Source organism: Zeus faber, assembly GCF_960531495.2.
Source record: "Zeus faber genome assembly, chromosome: 1".
Lineage (NCBI taxonomy): Eukaryota > Metazoa > Chordata > Actinopteri > Zeiformes > Zeidae > Zeus > Zeus faber.
The window spans coordinates 24,596,001-24,608,874 of NC_137193.1; the positions used below are offsets into that span (position 1 = coordinate 24,596,001).

A 12,874-nucleotide genomic window follows, 5' to 3' on the forward strand; every position below is an offset into this window, starting at 1 on the left:
GTCTCACCTGTGTAGGTTATGATGATATCCGCCATCATAACCTACCGCCACGTAACTGGAGATAAAAAGCTGATCTCCAAGTGGCGCGGGGTGCTTCAAATTTCCCTCACTCCTCTCCAGCGTGCTCTCACGGGAGCCATGATGGATTGACGTTTGCCCACTGGTGGACTCGTTATGGGCCAGCAGCCATCTATCTCCAAATGATTCAGAGCCACAGCCAGATTGGATGGCACCGTGGAGACCGTTTAAATGGGTCTGCTGGGAGCTTGCCACTAACTCTACTCTTTAGCTGCAGAGAAGTATACATTTTTCCTGCTCGCCGTAGCCCAAGGCGAGCACTGTGTGTGTTTGAGTGTGTGTGTGTGTGTATGTGTGTGTGTGTGTGTGTGTGTTTGTGTGTGTGTGTGTGTGTGTGTGTGTTGTGTGTGTGTCTGTGTGTGTGTGTGTGTGTGTGTGTGTGTGTGTGTGTGTCTCCGCCTGTGGGATGATCTGTTCCCGTGCATGTATGTGTGTGTGTGTGTCTGTGTGTGTGTGTGTGTGTGTCTGTGTGTGTGTGTGTGTGTGTGTGTGTATGTGTGTGTGTGTGTGTGTGTCTGTGTGTGTGTGTGTGTGTGTGTGTGTGTGTGTGTGTGTGTGTGTGTGGGTTGTGTGCGTGTGTATGTGTGTGTGTCTCCGCCCGTGGGATGATCGGTTCCCGTGCATGTATGTGTGTGTGTGTGTGTGTGTGTGTGTGTGTGTGTGTGTGTGTGTGCGTGCGTGTGTGCGTGTACGCGTGCGTGTGCGTGTGTGCGGTTGAACAGAAACAACTGCACTTTTTTCTTTCTCAATTGTGGGAACACTTTTTGAAAATAACCACAGTGATGGATGGATATCTGGTGCCTGAGACTTCCTGCGATCACAGTATCAAACCAGCCAACAGGCGAACAGAACTGAACAGGGAAGATACGAGAATTGGGACGATTAAGTAAAAACGCGCTGACTTGAGTGACAAGGAAAACACAAAATAGGCTCAGGAGGCTCAGGATCATTACCTGTCGGTCAATTAATTGATATGCACCTGCTAACACAGCACAAACACATATTGGCGCTGTTGCCGAAAAGCCGAGCACACTGTACATGGCCCCCGATTGATTCACGTAAAAGCAACATGCACAGCAACATCCAGACACAAAGCCCCTCCGATTTAGCCATTTGCATCGGCATTTTTATTTTTAACTCACTCATTGAGAGAAGAAACCCTTAAGGTAGAAAAATAAACGATGGTGGGATCTTTGAAGCAGACGGCTAAAGACTGTATCTTATCCCAGTCTATACAGGTCTACCGGTCCAAACCAACAAACCCCAACAAAACTCTTTATCGCTTATAGGCTGCATGCCTGTTGCTCATTGGTTGGGCTAACGAGCAACAGGTTAAATCCCCCGTCCCCACACACACTCAGGATGGTTAATTCCACCTGGCCTCCTCTCTGCATCAAACTGATGTCTACAACCCATCGTCGTCTGTGTCTCTGTGCCGGAGGGCCGTGAAAACGCCACTCGGGTGGCGTGTGGTAGGAGAAATTGCTACATTGGAACTTGAAACATCGTGGTTGCTTAGTCTCCCCGTAACATCTATGGGGTTGGGGTTTGACAAACGGAGCTCAGTCTCGTCGTGGTTTAATTTCTTTTGTGTTATAAATGGTTGTACATTTCAAAGAACATTTTGAAGAGTGGACAAGGTTCATTCTCCTTTATAGTAATTTGCTTTGGTGTGTGCGTGTCTAACATCGGGGAACTAAAGATAGACATCTAACTGTTAAGCGGGATATAAAAGGTCAGCCCGATGTGTCAACTTTCTTTCTATTTGCTCATTTGTCCATGCTTTAGATTTTTAAGTGGTGGAAGTCAGAAATGTTGTACATTATTTTTGACTGTCAGCTCTTTACCATTTGTAATACTGTGCTTTTTTTTGACGACTTCACATGGATTGATTGCTGACCCCTCCTTTTTTTTCCCTCCTCAGATGACATCAACAACCTTAATGGTAACATTGTATGAGCCTACAGTGTATGGGCTCATATGAGCAGGTGTAACATTTTATCTTAACTTCGAGAGCCCAACGACTGCTTTCCCATCAGCTATATCGCCTCTCGTTGAAGAAAACGAAACACCCCCGCACCCCTTGACGTGAGATTTGACCTTATTGTCTTTTTCAAATACTTCAACATCAATAGCTGCTAGAAATTGACTGGGATTTGGGCGACATGCCTCAGGGCAGACGTCCACCTTTTCAGAAGTGGGTTTGGTACAATGTGGAGTCCCTGACCAACCCGGTCATGAAACCGGGGTGGAGAACCTCTTCAACCTGACCCTGAGCTACCGGAGAGATGTGGATATTACTGTGAGGAACGAGCTTATCGTCAAGAATCCAGGAATGAAGGAGGATTTAGTTTCGCCAAAGAAGGACAAGTTGGTATGTTGGATCGTCAGTAACATCGTCAGTAACAATGTTACCGAATACTGGCCAAATACGTGACGATCCGCATCTTTGGCAGAGGGTTCATAGGAGTCCAGCTGCCGTACGAAGACTATTATCCGACCATCACTAGTTGTCTGTTTTATCTCTCATTTGAGAACTCCATCCACAGAGACTGCATCACGGAAAAAGCTGAACCAACCCCTCCTGTCCCAGGACCGCAGCTTCCATGTGGTCAAGGATCATTACAAGTACAACTTTTCATCAGTGCACAAAGTGTCTGATAAAACATCTTCAATTCTGAGTATCAGTCATACTGAGGGTCCTTTTTTGTGTGTGGAAGTGCGTGAAAACGCGGCAGGAAGCGGCAACAAGTCTTCTTTCCTGTCCTGGGCGTATTGTTTAACAACATAAACAAAACAGAAATTCAACAAAGTGGGAAGAATTTTTATGTTTTTTGATTAATAGGGTTTACCAGACATGAAATATTTTAGATATTCAAAATATTTTATGAAAACTTCCTTCATACTGACTGAGTTAGCTCCCCCCATTGACGGGCCACTGGGGTGTAGTATGTCATTGTGGTATTTTCGCATACTATTTGCGCATACTATATAAATATACAAATAAAGTTCATTATTATTGTTTATTATTGTATTGTGAGAATTTTTATGATACTCAGAATCTTCGGGCTAAAAGTGTCCGGAACAGGACGATCGCTGAAGGTATGGACGTGATTGAGGTATCGTTTGAACCTGGATGTCGCAGACATCTCATGGTTCAAGTTTCGTCCTAATAGATCCACATACAGAGCAGAAATGAGTTAAGAAACCGATGACACTTGACCAAAAGCTTGTGCGTCGTGCTTTACTGACGCTGCAACGTTCCAAAACTTAAGACGAATTGGACGCTTTGTGACACCATAATCCAATGCACTATAAATGTGCAGGTTGTGGTTCTGAATGTTCATTTGCGTTGTGCGCGGTGTGTATGTGCATTGTAGACTCACTCTGTGGTGGTTAAAGGTTACAAACTAGGCATGTATGTGTGTGTGATTATGTACCGTCTTACCTGGTTGATGTCCGTTAGATTGATGTTTTATCTCTTTGGTCTTTTCGTAAATGAGAACATTGTATTCCTATATAACCCATGTTAGATGCGGCGTTGTTGTCCTCCTTACTTTGCCGGATTCGCGACGGCGCTAAGATGGAAAGTCGACGAGTTCAAGATGAGTTCATATTCCTGGAACGAATCGGAAAATGTAGTACCCTGAAAATTGTATATAATCACATAAAAACGTCCGCCTTTTTTGGTGTCATGCAATCGTAACCTTTTGGAGAACTTGGGCACGAAATAACATTAATCCGCGGAAACTCGTCACCCTGTTGAGTCGAGTCCAGCCCAACCGTGGGAATGAATAATGCGTTCATGTACGACGAACGCATCGAAAAACTAGGAGCCATGAAATTGTCATTAGTCACAGAAAGACGCCAACGCTTTAACGATTACATGGAGCCGTAACCTACCTGAAATTGAATCCACAGAAAGGCGTCGCCAGTAAAATTACGTAACTTTGCTTCCCTACGCAAGCCTCCATAAATACGTCATTATTGCCCCACGTGGGAACAAACGTCAACTTCCATCACTGTGACTATAGATCTACTTACACAAACAATTAGATAAGTTGGAACAATGGTTTGGAACAATGATTTGGTTTAAAGTCAAAAATAGACGATTTTTTTAAAATAAGTTAATATACATGCAGCCTCCTACAGCTAAACGTAATGAAATGAAAAGAGAAAAGGCATTAAAAAGTGATGAGCCCTTCCATAATAAGTCAAATTCCCAATAAATGTCAATGTTCAATAAATGTTTTCTGTATTGCAATATCAACAAGTAATCTATTTGACATCTTTTTTCAATTGTAGATTGTTAATAAAAATACAAGAAAGTACAAATTAAAACTAACATTAATCATGTTTGTGAAATCACATGTATTTATTATGACTGTTGTATAAAATAATTGTAAAAATTATGATTGTTGTATAAAATAATTACAAAAATTGTATGCATCTAAAAGACCAACGTTATTTACCTTTGTTAAGATGGCTTACTTTTTGTAATACATGCATTACAAATGTCACGCTGCCTTTATAAAAATTTGATTCCCAAACATTGCCTTTTTTGTGTTAAATAACTACTTACAACACGATGTTTGTAAACACTGTTTTATTTGACAATTTAATACAAGTTGTAAATTGTTTATTTTTCCTTTTTGTTTTGGAATAGGTGAAGATTGCCATTTTTAATAATACACCATTATTACATGTCGTGTGATCTTATAAATACTGTGATATTTTGTTTGATTATTTGGTCCGGATGTTTTGAACAACTGTTTAATAAAACAATTATCTGTCTTATCATCCCTTCTCCCAATTACCCAGTGCACTCTGTTTTACAAATTATAAAGAGTTATAAAGAGAAAGAACATTTATAATTGAAAAATTGCTCATTTTGTTATTAGTGGCAATATAATAAAATATGTTTTACCGAACTTCATAACTTGCGATAGCTATAGTGTACGAATAATTCACCGTTTGTCACAGAAATCACCGATTATGACACACTGCACAGGACAAAGATGACTATAGCCGAACAATTACAATACCGTCCATCACGCCGAATTCGGATGACAATCAGGCTGAATCTTTTTCATGTATCACTACAGAAAATCTTGTAATGTAATTTGCCACGTACACAACGAAAATGGACCACGTGTGTTGCTGCCTGCAGCTATATTTATTACTATGGTTTCAGACGTTCTCAATATCAGAGTGCAAAATACTAAGTACAGTACAGCCTCTTGTTTACTTCACCCTGTGGTTCTCCAGGCCCGATCCTGTGTGTTGCTTCCTCGGTCCTGTAGATGTCCTCAGTGTTTTCCGCATGCTCCTGCATTTCACAGTTTTTCCTCGGTTGTCGACGCACGCTTTTTGAAAACCTACCCCACGTTCTCTGAACTCTACACGCGAATCCAAACACACGCACACAAGAGGGAAAAACTTCGGAAAATGAAACTCTGCATTCAAAACATTATGTCTTCTCCAAATGTTTTTTTTTTTTTTATTGTGTTGAAATGACACACACACACACACACACACACACACACACACACACACACTAGTGTTTTAAAAAAGGTGGTTTACAAGTGCAATCTAAGCGTAAAGCAGACATTTGAGAAAAACTCAATTGTCAAAGCACTTTGAGCAACTTGCAGTTGAATTGAAGGTGTGTGTGTGTGTGTGTGTGTGTGTGTGTGTGTGTGTGTGTGTGTGTGTGTGTGTGTGTGTGTGTGTGTGGACTGTTTGTGTATGCGCAGTACAGTGGAAGTACCACGACCAGCCACCTCAGGCTCCGCAGCACCGCGCACGGAGGAGCAGTCAGTGCGTACACATCTTGAAAACTGCAGCTTTCTAGACTAAAAAAAAAAGAATAATAAAAAAATGTATAGACTATTTTATAGCCTCAAAGGAGTTTAAGGCTTTTCTTTCTCTGGGTGGATCCACCGGGATGGACGAATCCACGCCGCCTCTGCAGCACTGAGACGCGGACTCCTCTCGCCCCCCTCTCCGACTCCTTCCTCCTGGAGCGATGCCCGGGGCAGCATGTGCTCCAGCCGCAAGATCCTGTGGAGCCTGCTGCTGCTGTCCGTGGTGGAGGTTGGCCTGGGCGTGGCGAGCATCGTGCTGGGGGCCGTGGGCATCAGCGGCGTGCGGGGCAAGCACAAGCCGCAGCAGGGCGACGCATCCCCGGTGTGGAGCGGACTCTGTGTAGGTGGCCACGGAGCGTGTTTCCCTTCTCTGTGTTGTCGATTATTATTCATTTACTGGGTGTGTTTTAAAAAAAAAAAACGGTGACCTGGGGTGAGTTCAAATAAATAATTACATTAAAACATGTGCCTTTACAGTTTTCGATATTTCCGCTCGAAACTAAAGGGGCTGAGAACTCTGATTCTGTTTTATATTGGATGCTGGGGATTGGTGCGCTTTTTACGCACAGGACTTTACGCACATGTACTCTTCAAGTTTGGGCATGCGATCCTCGTTGTCAAAAACCTTTCCTCCAAGTTCACTTACTGCATGAAGACACACCGACATAAACAACAGAATCGAGTATGTCTGAAAAGGGCACATATAGACCCACCCCTGCTTTGTTTGCGTTTTTGTTGGTGCAAAAGAGACAACAACAACAACAACAATGTGCGTGTGTGTATATTTTATTGTATTGAATCGAGATGGAAATTTAGATTGTGGAGTGTAGTTTGCTTGGATTGGTTATTCATTATATAGATTCGATGAAAGCTTTGTTTCACCCTTTTTCATTATTAGTTTCTGATTTCTCGTCCGGTGTTTCGTTATCATTTATTTTCATAGATGCATTTTTTGTTTCATGTTGTGATTTTGAAAGATGGCGGATCAATAATGTTTTGCTTCTGGATATTTGCAAGCTATTTTCCAATCAAAGACAATTACAATAAAGGCAATCTCATAGGAATTCATGGAGGAACAGAAAAACAAACAGTTGCAATTTCAACCACCCTAACCTCTAGATGGTAAGTTAATGTAAATCCGTATATTGTCATTGCTTCAAAAGGTTGTGAAATACTTTCCACACATTATTGCCACAGATAGTGTCGAAAAGGTCAATGTCCAAAGCAAATAATCTCATCAAACGTTACAATCTATGAAGGAGGTCATCAAGTATCTTCTGTAGCCATTTCCTCTCTGATCACCAAACCCAAATACATCATCTTTTAAACCAATTTTCATGAAGGGTAGAGATTGAAGAAGGTGATCATCTTCACATACGCCCACCAAGCTGAGATTCGCCGGCCACGCTGTCCCACTTGTAGGTTGGAGGGGATAGCAACAGAATGAGCCTGCATAAACAATGCATCCACCTCCTGCAGTTTCATCTTTGTGCTGCTAGTGCTACCTTGACATTACAGACGTGTTCAATTTTCATTGTTTGTCATTTATGTCTTTCTAGTTTCTGGTCTGTGGGATGTGTGGAGTGCTGTGTGCCAGGAAGAGAACAGGTCTTATTGTAAGTACACACTGAGATGAACAGCAGTTCCTTTGTTTTGTTCCTTGGACTCAGCAGTTTGGCCTTCTCCCATAACAATATCAGCGTGCTTGGTCCGGTGTTTCACTATTTCACTATTACCAAGTACTGTCTCCCCACTTTTAAAAAGACAAACTTAGAAGCAAATATAAAACAAAACAGCATGGATTATTGTTTTAATGACCAACCAGGACCATGATTTTGTAAAAATCCATTTGGCTTGCAACAATAAAAGCTGACATCACCTTCACTGCTCTGACATGGACACCAGGATGCAGAAGTTCTGTTCTAGTTAAGAATAGCAGAAGGATCATCAGACCGAGGCTGGTGGAAAACCAAAGGAGTTCAGGACCAAAAGTGGGACAAATGACTGACGGGCTGAGAAAAGAGACATTTAATGAGTTTAGATATTTAATGAATATGAGTTTTGAGTGAATTAGTTCTCGAAAATGTCACATAAAACACACCTTACATCCCTTAAATGCGACAAGTATTAGAAATATACTTGGACCAAAGGGTCTGCCAAATGACGTATTGTGTATGAACAGCATTTTTTTTATTTAAACAAGTAAAATAACTTTGAATGCTACAGTGATTAGAGACATCAGGTTTAAATATCCACTCTGTATTTCGCCATAAAGGCTCTTGTCCCATTTGACACTATAGTTCTACAGCATCAACGCTCATGTGCTCTTCAAAGCCTGGCTCCGTATGATAACATATAACAATGTACTGTATAGGAACTGGATGAACAAACTGTGATGGGGACCTTTTTGGAGCAAGGCCTCCATCACTGTACCCAGAGGTGAGCGCGTCTGTCGCCCTCTGAGCCGGTGTGTTGTACGACGTGTCCCGAAGAGTGACAACGGAGGAAACCGGAGGAGACAGGCGGTCACCTCTCCTCTCCTCTCTCCTACCTTTGTCATCCCCCGCAATTATTTTTCTGCCCCTGTCGGTCTCTCTATGTCCGCCCTCTGTCTCTCATCCCAGCGATTGCCTCGCTGTCCCTGACTGTCCTTGACTGTCCCTGACTGTCCCTGACTGTCACGGACTGTCCCTGACTTTCCCTGACTTTCCCTGACTGGCTGTCTACGACTTAGCCAGCACATCTCTCCCTCCTTCTCTCCCACTCTGCCTCCTCGGGGGGAGGACGCTAATGATGGATCAATGTCAGTGTGATTTGCTGTAACAGAGACATTCCTCCACCTTTCCCTCTCGCTATTCGCCCCCCCCCATCCATGCCCACATACAGTATTATACCTTTCCCTCTCTACCACTCTACTCCCCTTTCTGTCTCGCTCACTCTTTCCCTTTTTCACATTTTCATCACTCACTTCAAAACGACTGTCTTTTTTAGCAGTGTCTCTTATACGCTCTTATACTCTTCCCTTCCCCTCAGTCCTCCACCTCTCTCCATCTTGCTTTCCATTCCATTTTCTGTCTCCATGTGAGGTGGTGATTGCATTAGGGCCGTTCAGCTCCGGACTTTTCCACACTTCACCGAAACGACTGAAACCGGAGACGCCCCTTTCCCCAATGCGGTTAAAGGCACTAAGGGCTTCCGTAGCGGAACCCGTGCTTGAAAACACAAATGTGTGTACAAATTCAAGATTTGTACAAACACACACACAAATCAGCACAGAGTGGATAGGCAGAGTAGGCAGTTTTAACCGAATGACTGTTTGGAGACGTTTTTTTAAACAGATCGTAACTGCAAATAACTATAGGTGCCATAGAAAATGAATGCGATGAATTTGAAAGTAACTGTCCTACAAACTGTGTATATATTCACTGGGTGTATACGTATACACCCACACATACTGGAGTAGGACCAGCATTTTCACCGCTGCTGCAATATCTCTTCCAGAAGCCTTTGAATGTGATCCAATTTTCTAATAGGAAATAAGATTTGTTTGGACTAATGCATATTACTCATTGCAGCCGTGGTCCAATGCATCACAATTATAGAGAGGAAAAGTCAAATTCATCACATTTGACCAAAGTTTGCCGACTCATAAACAACTGTCTGCAGTGTCATAAAACATCCTCATGCAGCCCTCTTTTAACACTCCCAAAAGAAACTCAAATAAAAAATGACAGCCAAAAAAAGACATTTATCAAATCTCTCTCTCTCTCTTTCTCTCTCTCTCCCCCTCTCAGATGATTCTGTTTTCGGCGTGCTGTATCTGCGGTCTGATCGGCGGCATCCTCAACTTCCAGTTTGTGCGCGCGCTGAGCAAGCGTCCGGACTCCATGCACTCGGTCCACCTCGCCGCCATGACCATTGCCTGCCTCGGCATCTCCTCTTGCACGCTGTCCACATGGCTGACGTGCCGGCTGGCCAGCTCCGAGCAGCAGAGGATGTTCCTGGAGAGGGAGCACTCGCTGCACCACTCGCATGAGATGGCCGAAAAGGTACAGAGGAGAATGGAGGAATACAGTTTATACTAGGAATTTGCCATGGTGAGGATTGGTGTGTTACACTGCAGACCATTAGAATTAAGAAAAAAAGCCTGAAAAAATAGCTAATAATAATAATAAAAAATAAAATAGGATAGAAAGTTAACTAAATAAATCTAATATATTCAAAAAGCCAAAAGAGTGAGTGAGTGAGTGAGAGAGAGATAGACAGGACAAGGTAGAAATATTGAAAAATTATCTGTGATACACTAACAGATTTGGAAATAAATTGTCTGTGTGTGTGTGTGTGTGTGTGTGTGTGTGTGTGTGTGTGTGTGTGTTCGACAGGAGGTTCTGGATAACTCGAGTAACGGGATTCCCCAGATCTCCTACAATGGCCACAGCGCGTCGTCGCCCTGAAACAAAGCATCAGGACGCTCAATGGACGATAAGCCAGAGCTGAACTGCACTTCGCTCGTCCTATCCCGTGTCTCATCCTCCCTCGCCGGACGGAAATAAAACCCCGGACTGTCTTTCGTCCTCCTGTCGGATGTGAAGGGTTCAGTTTTCAGCCCTCAAACCGTGTGGCCCGTGTGGCCCTGCGTCTGACCTGTCTAACGCCTGCCAGGTCCACTTTGAGTGATATTTCAGGTGGCGGGGGCAACTGTGCGGCATCATCTGCGCTTCAAGACAAGCAGCGGGAAGGACGGTCTTTATCCAATAAAAGGCCTTGAAAGGGACGAGCACAAGCTGAGTGCAGCGCTGATTGGATTGTTATGAAAAGCAGCTACTATTCTAGTCGGGCTTAACCTCCCCATCACTCCTTCTCCCCCCCTGGTCTTCTGTTGATTGAGTGCAGACTTTGAGGCAGCCTAGAGTTAACTCTTTCTAGTCCGGTTATGGAATGCATCGACATGATATTGCATTGACGTGAAAATGCAACAATTTATTATGCAAACCCCTATTGCCGTGAAGTTGGGACTTTGTGTAAAATGTAAATAAAAACAGAATACAATGATTTGCAAATCCTTTTCAACCTATATTCAAATGAATACACTCCAAAGACAAGATATTTAATGTTCAAACTGATAAACTTTAATGTTTTTTTTGCAAATATTCACTGATTTTGAGTTTGGTGCCTGGAACACGTTCCAAAAAAGCCTTTCCTTTTAACAACACTCAATAAGCGTTTGGGAACTGAGGGCACTAATTGTTGAAGCTTTGTAGGTGGAATTCTTTCCCGTTCTTGCTTGATGTACGACTTCAGTTGCTCAACAGTGCGGGGTCTCCGTTGTCCTATTTTGCGCTTCATAATGCGCCACACATTTTCAATGGGAGACAGCTCTGGACTGCAGGCAGGGCAGTCTAGTTCCCGCACTCTTTTACTACGAAGCCACGCTGTTGTAACACATGCAGAATGTGGCTTGGCATTGTCTTGCTGAAATAAGCAGGGACGTCCCTGAAAAAGACGTTGCTTGGATGGCAGCATATGTTGCTCCAAAACCTCTATGTACCTTTCGCATTAATGGTGCCTTCACAAATGTGCAAGTTACCCATGCCATGGGCACTAACACAGCCCCAACCCCACCCAGAGATGCAGGCTTTTGAACTTTGCGCTGATAACAATCTGGACAGTCCTTTTCCTCTCTGGCCCGGAGGACACGATGCCCATGATTTCCAAAAACAATTAAAAATGTGGACTCGTCAGACCACAGCACACTTTTCCACTTTGCGTCAGTCCATCTCAGGTGAACTCGGGCCAAGAGTAGTCGGTAGCGTTTCTGGGTGTTGTTGATATATGGCTTCCCTTTGCATGGTAGTTTTAACTTACACTTGTAGATGTAGCGACAAACTGTGTTAACTGATAATGGTGTAATATCCATTACAGAATGATGTTGGTTTTTAAGGCAGTGCCGCCTGAGGGATCGAAGGTCACGGGCAATCGATGTTGGTTCTCGGCCTTGCCGCTTACGTGCAGAGATTTCTCCAGATTCTCTGAATCTTTTGATATTATGGTCCGTAGATGATGAAATCCCTAAATTCCTTGCAATTGTACGTTGAGAAACGTTGTTCTTAAAACTGTTGGACTATTTGCTCACGCTGTTGTTCACAAACTGAGCCTTTCGGGGATGCTCCTTTTATATCCAATCATGACACCCACCTGTTTCCATTTAACCTGTTCACCTGTGCAATGTTCCAAACAGGTGTTTTTTGAGCATTCCTCAACTTTGCCAGTCTTTTGTTGCCCCTGTCCCAGTTTTTTTGGAACGTGTTGCAGGCATCAAATTTAAAAAGAGTGAATATTTGCAAAAGGCCAATAAAGTTTATCAGTTTGAACATTAAATATCTTGTCTTTGTAGTGAATTCAATTGAAAATAGGTTGAAAAGGATCTGCAAATCATTGTATTACGTTTTTATTTACATTTTACACAACGTCCCAACTTCACTGGAATTGGGGTTCGTATTTCTGCTTGTATATCAGGTAACTGGTCGTTATCCATATATCAAACATATTTTTATAAAAGCTTCTTATAAAATCTGAAATAAATATGGTAACTTCAAGGCACATGATTTGGTCTGATTTGACATATTGTGGTCATGTCTGGCTTTTTCTTTTAGACGTGATGCCAGTGTTACCTCACAGCATTAACTCAGGGTGCATCTAGTCTTCATAAAATATTATCATATACTGTATGTCTCATTTATTTGGCCGAGAGAGCAGTTAAAGGATAGATTTACTGTTTTTCAATCCACCCCTTATTAAAATACCAGTTCCCTTTTTGGCTTGTGCGATCTACATCCTTCGAGGATGTAGATCACACTGGTGTCATTGCTACAGGGGCGGCCGGCTTATTATACATTATATGATCCAAAACCCGTACCTGGCAGCTTACT

The 12,874-nt window shown here is 42.9% G+C and overlaps 1 protein-coding gene across 1 annotated transcript; it reads left to right on the forward strand.

Annotated features, from left to right (window-relative positions):
• Positions 1 to 6,120: 6,120 nt before the first annotated feature.
• On the forward strand, positions 6,121 to 10,399 carry tmem196 (transmembrane protein 196; the record flags this gene model as incomplete). Its single annotated transcript, XM_080001479.1, has 4 exons — positions 6,121 to 6,285; positions 7,505 to 7,561; positions 9,740 to 9,994; positions 10,328 to 10,399. 4 exons carry the CDS (start codon positions 6,121 to 6,123, stop codon positions 10,397 to 10,399), a joined length of 549 nt encoding a protein of 182 aa, XP_079857605.1.
• Between the last annotated feature and the right edge of the window lie 2,475 nt (positions 10,400 to 12,874).